The sequence below is a fragment of the Oncorhynchus clarkii genome, chromosome 12 (genome assembly GCF_045791955.1).
Source record: "Oncorhynchus clarkii lewisi isolate Uvic-CL-2024 chromosome 12, UVic_Ocla_1.0, whole genome shotgun sequence".
NCBI classification, from domain to species: Eukaryota; Metazoa; Chordata; class Actinopteri; order Salmoniformes; family Salmonidae; genus Oncorhynchus; species Oncorhynchus clarkii.
This window is the reverse complement of record NC_092158.1, coordinates 95,682,231-95,694,779: the sequence shown is the minus strand read 5'-3', so window position 1 is coordinate 95,694,779 and position 12,549 is coordinate 95,682,231. Positions and strand designations below refer to the sequence as shown.

Sequence of the window (12,549 nt, the reverse complement as noted above, 5' to 3'; positions counted from 1 at the left end):
CAGATTATCAACTAGAGAGAGACAGGGAGAGAGAGTTAGACAGGCCTCAGATTATCAACTAGAGGGAGAGAGACAGGGAGAGAGAGTTAGACAGGCCTCAGATTATCAACTAGAGAGAAAGAGACAGGGAGAGAGAGTTAGACAGGCCTCAGATTATCAACTAGAGCGAGAGACAGGTACAACAGCCAGCCAGCCAGCCAGAAAGGCAGAAACAGACAGACAGGTATACAGTTGAAGTCAGAAGTTTACATACACTTAGGTTGGATTCATTAAAACGTATTTTTCAACCACTCCACACATTTCTTGTTAACAAAGGTAGACAGCCAGACAGGTATAACAGACAGGTATAACAAACAGACAGGTATAACAGACAGGTATAACAGACAGGTATAACAGACAGACAGACAGGTATAACAGACATGTATAACAGACAGGTATAACAGACAGGTATAACAGACAGGTATAACAGACAGGTATAACAGACAGACAGGTATAACAGACAGACAGGTATAACAGACAGACAGGTATAACAGACAGGTACAACAGACAGGTATAACAGACAGACAGACAGACAGGTATAACAGAGACAGGTATAACAGACAGACAGGTATAACAGACAGGTACAACAGACAGGTATAACAGACAGACAGGTATAACAGACAGGTATAACAGACAGACAGGTATAACAGACAGACAGGTATAACAGACAGACAGGTATAACAGACAGACAGGTATAACAGACAGACAGGTACAACAGACAGGTACAACAGACAGACAGGTATAACAGACAGACAGGTATAACAGACAGACAGGTACAACAGACAGACAGGTACAACAGACAGACAGGTACAACAGACAGACAGGTACAACAGACAGACAGGTACAACAGACAGGTACAACAGACAGACAGGTACAACAGACAGACAGGTACAACAGACAGACAGGTACAACAGACAGGTACAACAGACAGGTACAACAGACAGGTACCTCCAGCTCCTTGTGGTCAAATGGTTTGAGGAGGTGTTGAGGAATCAGTTGGCTGAATCCTTTCTGCAGAGCTAAGAACTGAGCCTCGATCCCCCTCATAAACCTCCAGGTGACATAAAGCTTCACGTACTCCTTCTTGTTGTCCTCGGTTACCGGGAGGTTCTGACCGTTGGGTTTCAGCTCATGTTGAAGGAACTTCCCGAAGGCACTGTGTTCCACGCAGAACGTATGATCTAGAACCGACGAGATGTCATTCTCCCTACACACACACACACACACACACACACACACACACACACACACACACACACACACACACACACACACACACACACACACACACACACACACACACACACACACACACACACACACACACACACACACAGATAACATTGTAATACCCAGAAACGAAGAGACACTGCTGGCACGAAGCTAGTGTAATACTAGTGTGTGGTACTCACAGTATCCAGACCAGACTCGTGTCTAGTCCAGGGTCAGTAAAGCTAGTGTAATTACTAGTGTGTGGTACTCACGGTATCCAGACTTGTGTAGTTCAGGATCAGTAAAGCTAGTGTAATTACTAGTGTGTGGTACTCACGGTATCCAGACCAGACTCTTGTCTAGTCCAGGGTCAGTAAAGCTAGTGTAATTACTAGTGTGTGGTACTCACAGTATCCAGACCAGACTCTTGTGAAGTTCAGGATCAGTGGTCTCCAGGTCTTGTAGCATAATAGGTTTCCCCAGCAGCTGCTTGTAGAAGGGCAGGGTGAAGCCTCCGTTGATATAGTGACTATGGAACACTGCCAGGCCCATCACACGACCCACAAAGTGGAAATACGACAGGTGGTCCTATACACACACCATCATCATCATCAGTACTCACAGGGTTGATCTGTAGTGTGTGTACTCACAGGGTTGATCTGTAATGTGTGTGTACTCACAGGGTTGATCTGTAGTGTGTGTGTACTCACAGGGTTGATCTGTAGTGCGTGTGTGTACTCACAGGGTTGATCTGTAGTGCGTGTGTGTACTCACAGGGTTGATCTGTAGTGCGTGTGTACTCACAGGGTTGATCTGTAGTGTGTGTGTACTCACAGGGTTGATCTGTAGTGCGTGTGTGTACTCACAGGGTTGATCTGTAGTGCGTGTGTGTACTCACAGGGTTGATCTGTAGTGCGTGTGTGTACTCACAGGGTTGATCTGTAGTGCGTGTGTGTACTCACAGGGTTGATCTGTAGTGCGTGTGTCTACTCACAGGGTTGATCTGTAGTGCGTGTGTGTACTCACAGGGTTGATAGAGTCAGGGTTGATCTGTAGTGTGTGTACTCACAGGGTTGATAGAGGAGTCAGAGTTAATCTGTAGTGTGTGTACTCACAGGGTTGATAGAGGAGTCAGAGTTGATCTGTAATGTGTGTACTCACAGGGTTGATCTGTAGTGTGTGTACTCACGGGGTTGATAGAGGAGTCAGAGTTGATCTGTAATGTGTGTGTACTCACAGGGTTGATCTGTAGTGTGTGTCTACTCACATGGTTGATCTGTAATGTGTGTGTGTACTCACAGGGTTGATCTGTAGTGTGTGTACTCACAAGGTTGATCTGTAATGTGTGTGTACTCACAGGGTTGATCTGTAGTGCGTGTGTGTACTCACAGGGTTGATCTGTAGTGCGTGTGTGTACTCACAGGGTTGATCTGTAGTGCGTGTGTGTACTCACAGGGTTGATCTGTAGTGCGTGTGTGTACTCACAGGGTTGATCTGTAGTGCGTGTGTGTACTCACAGGGTTGATCTGTAGTGCGTGTGTGTACTCACAGGGTTGATCTGTAGTGTGTGTGTGTACTCACAGGGTTGATAGAGGAGTCAGAGTTGATCTGTAATGTGTGTACTCACAGGGTTGATAGAGGAGTCAGAGTTGATCTGTAATGTGTGTACTCACAGGGTTGATCTGTAGTGTGTGTACTCACAGGGTTGATAGAGGAGTCAGAGTTGATCTGTAATGTGTGTACTCACAGTGTTGATCTGTAGTGTGTGTACTCACAGGGTTGATAGAGGAGTCAGAGTTGATCTGTAATGTGTGTACTCACAGGGTTGATCTGTAATGTGTGTACTCACAGGGTTGATCTGTAGTGTGTGTACTCACAGGGTTGATCTGTAGTGCGTGTGTGTACTCACAGGGTTGATAGAGGAGTCAGAGTTGATCTGTAATGTGTGTACTCACAGGGTTGATCTGTAATGTGTGTACTCACAGGGTTGATCTGTAGTGTGTGTACTCACAGGGTTGATCTGTAGTGCGTGTGTGTACTCACAGGGTTGATCTGTAGTGCGTGTGTGTACTCACAGGGTTGATCTGTAGTGCGTGTGTGTACTCACAGGGTTCATCTGTAGTGTGTGTGTGTACTCACAGGGTTGATAGAGTCAGGGTTGATCTGTAGTGTGTGTACTCACAGGGTTGATAGAGGAGTCAGAGTTGATCTGTAATGTGTGTACTCACAGGGTTGATCTGTAGTGTGTGTACTCACAGGGTTGATAGAGGAGTCAGAGTTGATCTGTAATGTGTGTACTCACAGGGTTGATCTGTAATGTGTGTACTCACAGGGTTGATCTGTAGTGTGTGTACTCACAGGGTTGATCTGTAGTGTGTGTACTCACAGGGTTGATAGAGGAGTCAGGGTTGATCTGTAATGTGTGTACTCACAGGGTTGATCTGTAGTGTGTGTACTCACAGGGTTTATAGAGGAGTCAGGGTTGATCTGTAGTGTGTGTACTCACAGGGTTGATCTGTAAAAGGTGTACTCACAGGGTTTATAGAGGAGTCAGGGTTGATCTGTAGAGTGTAAATGTTGTCTGTTGAGTACTGGAACAGGCCGTAGTACGGGTTCAACATCTCATGGCACAGCAGGTACAGCCACTCCCTGTAAAACCAAAATACAACATTATTACAACGTTACCACAGCAGGTACAGCCACTCCCTGTATAACCATAATACAATGTTACCACAGCAGGTACAGTCACTCCCTGTATAACCATAATACAATGTTACCACAGCAGGTACAGCCACTCCCTGTATAACCTTAATACAATGTTACCACAGCAGGTACAACCACTCCCTGTATAACCTTAATACAATGTTACCACAGCAGGTACAGCCACTCCCTGTATAACCATAATACAATGTTACTACAGCAGGTACAGCCACTCCCTGTATAACCTTAATACAATGTTATTACAATGTTACCACAGCAAGTACAGCCACTCCCTGTATAACCTTAATACAACATTATTACAATGTTATCTCAGCAGGTACAGCCACTCCCTGTATAACCATAATACAATGTTATTACAACGTTACCACATCAGGTACAGCCACTCCCTGTATAACCATAATACAATGTTACCACAGCAGGTACAGCCACTCCCTGTATAACCATAATACAATGTTACCACAGCAGGTACAGCCACTCCCTGTATAACCATAATACAATGTTACCACAGCAGGTACAGCCACTCCCTGTATAACCATAATACAATGTTACTACAGCAGGTACAGCCACTCCCTGTATAACCATAATACAATGTTACCACAGCAGGTACAGCCACTCCCTGTATAACCATAATACAATTTTACCACAGCAGGTACAGCCACTCCCTGTATAACCATAATACAATGTTACCACAGCAGGTACAGTCACTCCCTGTATAACCTTAATACAACGTTATTACAATGTTACCACAGCAGGTACAGCCACTCCCTGTATAACCACAATACAATGTTATTACAATGTTACCACAGCAGGTACAGCCACTCCCTGTATAACCACAATACAACGTTATTACAATGTTACCACAGCAGGTACAGCCAGCCACTCCCTGTATAACCATAATACAATGTTACCACAGCAGGTACAGCCACTCCCTGTATAACCATAATACAACGTTATTACAACGTTACCACATCAGGTACAGCCACTCCCTGTATAACCATATTACAATGTTAGCACAGCAGGTACAGCCACTCCCTGTATAACCATAATACAATGTTACCACAGCAGGTACAGCCACTCCCTGTATAACCATAATACAATGTTATTACAATGTTACCACAGCAGGTACAGCCACTCCCTGTATAACCATAATGCAATGTTACCACAGCAGGGACAGCCACTCTCTGTATAACCATAATACAATGTTACCACAGCAGGTACAGCCACTCCCTGTATAACCATAATGCAATGTTACCACAGCAGGGACAGCCACTCTCTGTATAACCATAATACAATGTTACCACAGCAGGTACAGCCACTCCCTGTATAACCATAATGCAATGTTACCACAGCAGGGACAGCCACTCTCTGTATAATCATAATACAATGTTACCACAGCAGGTACAGCCACTCCCTGTATAACCTTAATACAATGTTACCACAGCAGGTACAGCCACTCCCTGCATAACCATAATACAATGTTACCACAATGTTACCACAGCAGGTACAGCCACTCCCTGTATAACCATAATACAATGTTACCACAGCAGGTACAGCCACTCCCTGTATAACCATAATACAATGTTACCACAATGTTACCACAGCAGGTACAGCCACTCCCTGTATAACCATAATACAACGTTATTACAATGTTACCACAGCAGGTACAGCCACTCCCTGTATAACCATAATACAATGTTACCACAGCAGGTACAGCCACTCCCTGTTTAACCATAATACATTGTTATTACAATGTTACCACAGCAGGTACAGCCACTCCCTGTATAACCATAATACAATGTTACCACAGCAGGTACAGCCACTCCCTGTATAACCATAATACAATGTTACCACAGCAGGTACAGCCACGCCCTGTATAACCATAATACAATGTTACTACAGCAGGTACAGCCACTCCCTGTATAACCATAATACAATGTTACCACAGCAGGTACAGCCACTCCCTGTATAACCATAATACAATGTTACCACAGCAGGTACAGCCACTCCCTGTATAACCATAATGCAATGTTACCACAGCAGGGACAGCCACTCTCTGTATAATCATAATACAATGTTACCACAGCAGGTACAGCCACTCCCTGTATAACCTTAATACAATGTTACCACAGCAGGTACAGCCACTCCCTGCATAACCATAATACAATGTTACCACAATGTTACCACAGCAGGTACAGCCACTCCCTGTATAACCATAATACAATGTTACCACAGCAGGTACAGCCACTCCCTGTATAACCATAATACAATGTTACCACAGCAGGTACAGCCACTCCCTGTATAACCATAATACAATGTTACCACAGCAGGTACAGCCACTCCCTGTATAACCATAATGCAATGTTACCACAGCAGGGACAGCCACTCTCTGTATAATCATAATACAATGTTACCACAGCAGGTACAGCCACTCCCTGTATAACCTTAATACAATGTTACCACAGCAGGTACAGCCACTCCCTGCATAACCATAATACAATGTTACCACAATGTTACCACAGCAGGTACAGCCACTCCCTGTATAACCATAATACAATGTTACCACAGCAGGTACAGCCACTCCCTGTATAACCATAATACAATGTTACCACAATGTTACCACAGCAGGTACAGCCACTCCCTGTATAACCATAATACAACGTTATTACAATGTTACCACAGCAGGTACAGCCACTCCCTGTATAACCATAATACAATGTTACCACAGCAGGTACAGCCACTCCCTGTTTAACCATAATACATTGTTATTACAATGTTACCACAGCAGGTACAGCCACTCCCTGTATAACCATAATACAATGTTACCATAGCAGGTACAGCCACTCCCTGTATAACCATAATACAATGTTACCACAGCAGGTACAGCCACTCCCTGTATAACCATAATACAATGTTACCACAGCAGGTACAGCCACGCCCTGTATAACCATAATACAATGTTACTACAGCAGGTACAGCCACTCCCTGTATAACCATAATACAATGTTACCACAGCAGGTACAGTCACTCCCTGTATAACCATAATACAACGTTATTACAATGTTATCTCAGCAGGTACAGTCACTCCCTGTATAAACATGTTTGACTAGCTGTGTTTCTGCACCAATCAAGAGACTGGTGTTTCTGCACCTAGCAAGAGACTGGTGTTTCTGCACCTAGCAAGAGACTGGTGTTTCTGCACCTAGCAAGAGACTGGTGTTTCTGCACCAATCAAGAGACTGGCGTTTGACTAGCCGTGTTTCTGCACCAATCAAGAGACTGGTGTTTGACTAGCCGTGTTTCTACACCAATCAAGAGACTGGTGTTTGACTAGTGGTGTTTCTACACCTAGCAAGAGACTGGTGTTTCTGCACCAATCAAGAGACTGGCGTTTGACTAGCCGTGTTTCTACACCAATCAAGAGACGGGTGTTTGACTAGCCGTGTTTCTGCACCAATCAAGAGACTGGTGTTTCTGCACCAATCAAGAGACTGGTGTTTGACTAGCCATGTTTCTGCACCTAGCAAGATACTGGTGTTTGACTAGTGGTGTTTCTGCACCTAGCAAGAGACTGGTGTTTGACTAGTGGTGTTTCTGCACCTAGCAAGAGACTGGTGTTTGACTAGCCGTGTTTCTGCACCTAGCAAGAGACTGGTGTTTGACTAGCCGTGTTTCTGCACCTAGCAAGAGACTGGTGTTTGACTAGCCGTGTTTCTACACCAATCAAGAGACTGGTGTTTGACTAGCCGTGTTTCTGCACCTAGCAAGAGACTGGCTAAACAACGTGGTAGACAGGGATTCCCATGCCCAGCTAAACAACGTGGTAGACAGGGATTCCCATGCCCAGCTAAACAATGTGGTAGACGGGGATTCCCCAGCTAACTGGCTAAACAACGTGGTAGATGGGGATTCCCCAGCTAACTGGCTAAACAATGTGGTAGATGGGGATTCCCATGCCCAGCTAAACAACGTGGCAGACAGGGATTCCCATGCCCAGCTAAACAACGTGGTAGACAGGGATTCCCATGGACAGCTAAACAACGAGGTAGACAGGGAACCCATGCCCAGCTAACTGGCTAAACAATGTGGTAGACAGGGATTCCCATGCCCAGCTAAACAACGTGGTAGACAGGAATTCCCATGCCAGCTAAACAACGTGGTAGACATGGATTCCCATGCCCAGCTAACTGGCTAAACAACGTGGTAGACATGGATTCCCATGCCCAGCTAACTGGCTAAACAACGTGGTAGACAGGGATTCCCATGCCCAGCTAAACAACGTGGTAGACAGGGATTCCCATGCCCAGCTAACTGGCTAAACAACGTGGTAGACGGGAATTCCCATGCCCAGCTAACTGGCTAAACAACGTGGTAGACAGGGATTCTCATGCCCAGCTAAACAACGTGGTAGACAGGGCTTCCCATGCCCAGCTAAACAACGTGGTAGACAGGGACTCCCATGCCCAGCTAACGGGCTAAACAACGTGGTAGACAGGGATTCCCATGCCTAGCTAACTGGCTAAACAACGTGGTAGACAGGGATTCCCATGCCCAGCTAAACAACGTGGTAGACAGGGACTCCCATGCCCAGCTAACTGGCTAAACAACGTGGTCGACAGGGATTCCCATGCCCAGCTAAACAACGTGGTAGACAGGGCCTCCCATGACCAGCTAAACAATGTGGTAGACAGGGATTCCATGCCCAGCTAACTGGCTAAACAATGTGGTAGACAGGGACTCTCATGCCCAGCTAACTGGTTAAACAATGTGGTAAACAGGGATTCCCATGCCCAGCTAACTGGCTAAACAACGTGGTAGACAGGTACTCCCATGCCCAGCTAACTGGTTAAACAACGTGGTAGACAGGGACTCCCATGCCCAGCTAACTGGCTAAACAACGTGGTAGACAGGGATTCCCATGCCCAGCTAAACAACGTGGTAGACAGGGACTTCCATGCCCAGCAAAACAACGTGGTAGACAGGAACTCCCATGCCCAGCTAACTGGCTAAACATATTGGTAGACAGGGATTCTCATGCCCAGCTAAACAACGTGGTAGACAGGGCCTCCCATGACCAGCTAATTGGCTAAACAATGTGGTAGACAGGGATTCCCATGCCCAGCTAACTGGCTAAACAACGTGGTAGACAGGGATTTCCATGACCAGCTAACTGGCTAAACAAGGTGGTAGACAGGGATTCCCATGCCCAGCTAACTGGTTAAACAATGTGGTAGACAGGGACTCTCATGCCCAGCTAACTGGCTAAACAACGTGGTAGACAGGGATTCCCATGCCCAGCTAACTGGCTAAACAACGTGGTAGACAGGGATTCCCATGCCCAGCTAACTGGCTAAACAACGTGGTAGACAGGGATTCCCAGCTAACTGGCTAAACAACGTGGTAGACAGGGATTCCCATGCCCAGCTAAACAACGTGGTCGACAGGGATTCCCATGCCCAGCTAAACAACGTGGTCGACAGGGATTCCCATGCCCAGCTAAACAACGTGGTCGACAGGGATTCCCATGCCCAGCTAAACAATGTGGTCGACATGGATTCCCATGCCCAGCTAACGGGCTAAACAACGTGGTAGACAGGGATTCCCATGCCTAGCTAACTGGCTAAACAACGTGGTAGACAGGTACTCCCATGCCCAGCTAAACAACGTGGTAGACAGGGACTCCCATGCCCAGCTAACTGGCTAAACAACGTGGTCGACAGGGATTCCCATGCCCAGCTAAACAACGTGGTAGACAGGGCCTCCCATGACCAGCTAAACAATGTGGTAGACAGGGATTCCATGCCCAGCTAACTGGCTAAACAACGTGGTAGACAGGGACTCTCATGCCCAGCTAACTGGTTAAACAATGTGGTAAACAGGGATTCCCATGCCCAGCTAACTGGCTAAACAACGTGGTAGACAGGTACTCCCATGCCCAGCTAACTGGTTAAACAACGTGGTAGACAGGGACTCCCATGCCCAGCTAACTGGCTAAACAACGTGGTAGACAGGTACTCCCATGCCCAGCTAAACAACGTGGTAGACAGGGACTTCCATGCCCAGCAAAACAACGTGGTAGACAGGAACTCCCATGCCCAGCTAACTGGCTAAACATATTGGTAGACAGGGATTCCCATGCCCAGCTAAACAACGTGGTAGACAGGGCCTCCCATGACCAGCTAATTGGCTAAACAACGTGGTAGACAGGGACTCCCATGCCCAGCTAACTGGCTAAACAACGTGGTAGACAGGGATTCCCATGCCCAGCTAAACAACGTGGTAGACAGGGACTTCCATGCCCAGCAAAACAACGTGGTAGACAGGAACTCCCATGCCCAGCTAACTGGCTAAACATATTGGTAGACAGGGATTCCCATGCCCAGCTAAACAACGTGGTAGACAGGGCCTCCCATGACCAGCTAATTGGCTAAACAATGTGGTAGACAGGGATTCCCATGCCCAGCTAACTGGCTAAACAACGTGGTAGACAGGGATTCCCATGCCCAGCTAACTGGCTAAACAACGTGGTAGACAGGGATTCCCATGCCCAGCTAAACAATGTGGTAGACAGGGATTCCCATGCCCAGCTAAACAACGTGGTAGACAGGGATTCCCATGCCCAGCTAAACAACGTGGTAGACAGGGATTCCCATGCCCAGCTAAACAACGTGGTAGACAGGGACTTCCATGCCCAGCTAAACAACGTGGTAGACAGGGATTCCCATGCCCAGCTAACTGGTTAAACAACGTGGTAGACAGGGATTCCCTTGCCCAGCTAAACAACGTGGTAGACAGGGACTTCCATGCCCAGCTAAACAACGTGGTAGACAGGGACTTCCATGCCCAGCTAAACAACGTGGTAGACAGGGACTTCCATGCCCAGCTAAACAACGTGGTAGACAGGGACTTCCATGCCCAGCTAAACAACGTGGTAGACAGGGACTTCCATGCCCAGCTAAACAACGTGGTAGACAGGGATTCCCTTGCCCAGCTAAACAACGTGGTAGACAGGGATTCCCATGCCCAGCTAACTGACTAAACAACGTGGTAGACAGGGATTCCCTTGCCCAGCTAAACAACGTGGTAGACAGGGACTTCCATGCCGTGACTTCTTCAGAAAGTTGCAGGAAATACAAATCACTGATTCACCTTTTATATTCTTTAGGGAAACATGTGGCTTTGGATCAAAATGATACAAAATGTTCCCGAATGCCAACGTGGCTGGTGGAAGACATTCTGACCCGCCAATGCCTTCTGGGTGGTGGTTTTAATTTCCCACCCTGCACACAGCAGATATGGCCACCCGCCACGACCAGAAAACAACGTCATCACAATGTAACCACAACGTCATCACAACGTCATCACAACGTAACCACAACGTCATCACAACATAACCACAATCCAACGTTAGTACAACAGACCTTGCCACTCCTCCGTAGTCCAGTCCTTCCTCTCCTCTAAACTTCACCATCAGTCGTTTCTTCAGATCCTTGGGTCTCATCTTCATGATCTGACGATAAGACTCCTACACACACACACACACACACACGCACGGACACACACGCACACACGCGCACGGACACACACACGCACGCACACGGACACACACACACACACACACACACAATTAAAGAAAATATAACCTGAAGAAAAATCCATCTTGTATTGTGGAGGCCTATAAAAGTAAAGGTGGGTGGGTATGTGTGAGTCTCTCTGTGTGTGTGTGTGTGTGAGTCTCTCTGTGTGTGTGTGTGAGAGTCTCTCTGTGTGTGTGTGTGTGAGTCTCTCTGTGTGTGTGTGTGTGTGAGTCTCTCTGTGTGTGTGTGTGTGAGTCTCTGTGTGTGTGTGTGTGTGTGTGTGTGTGAGAGTCTCTCTGTGTGTGTGTGTGTGAGTCTCTCTGTGTGTGTGTGTGTGTGTGAGTCTCTCTGTGTGTGTGTGTGTGTGAGTCTCTCTGTGTGTGTGTGTGAGAGTCTCTCTGTGTGTGTGTGTGTGTGTGAGTCTCTCTGTGTGTGTGTGTGTGTGTGTGTGTGTGTGTGTGTGTGTGTGTGTGTGTGTGTGTGTGTGTGTGAGAGAGTCTCTCTGTGTGTGTGTGAGAGTCTCTGTGTGTGTGTGTGTGTGTGTGAGAGAGAGTCTCTGTGTGTGTGTGTGTGTGAGTCTCTCTGTGTGTGTGTGAGTCTCTCTGTGTGTGTGCGTGTGTGTGTGTGTGTATATATATATATGTATGTACATACCTCAAAGATCTCGTCTCGTGAGACCTCTATGCGACAGTGTCCGGCCTGTGGTTGCTGTAGTGACAGCTCGTGTCGGAGCAGCTTCAGTTTGTGGACCAGGTCTCTCTCATAACGCAGTGTCACTTCCCCTTCTCCTCCCTCCTCCCCCCCCACCTCCATCTCTCTCCCGCCTCCCCCACCCAGCGGCTGAGACGAGTCCTTCACCTGGGAGTGTTGGCTGGAGAAACACAGTGGATTTGTCCCCTTTCTGATTTTTACATATCTTTGATACTGAATGTTATCAGATATTCAACCAAAACCTAATATTAGATAAAGAGAACCTGAGTTTACAAATAACAAAAACATGTAT

General features: G+C 46.8%; 1 protein-coding gene across 2 annotated transcripts in view; it reads right to left on the bottom strand.

Moving 5' to 3' along the window:
• The window catches only part of LOC139421702 (E3 ubiquitin-protein ligase SMURF1-like), a 70,645-nt gene that overhangs the window by 12,752 nt on the left and 45,344 nt on the right, over positions 1-12,549 (bottom strand). For both annotated transcript variants that reach the window (XM_071172810.1, XM_071172811.1), the window contains exons 10-14: positions 12,201-12,417; positions 11,391-11,494; positions 3,786-3,900; positions 1,661-1,839; positions 988-1,246 (exon numbers count right to left, since the gene is read on the bottom strand). In XM_071172810.1, coding sequence (XP_071028911.1) covers positions 988-1,246; positions 1,661-1,839; positions 3,786-3,900; positions 11,391-11,494; positions 12,201-12,417 — 874 coding nt within the window. The remainder of the gene's footprint in view (positions 1-987; positions 1,247-1,660; positions 1,840-3,785; positions 3,901-11,390; positions 11,495-12,200; positions 12,418-12,549) is intronic.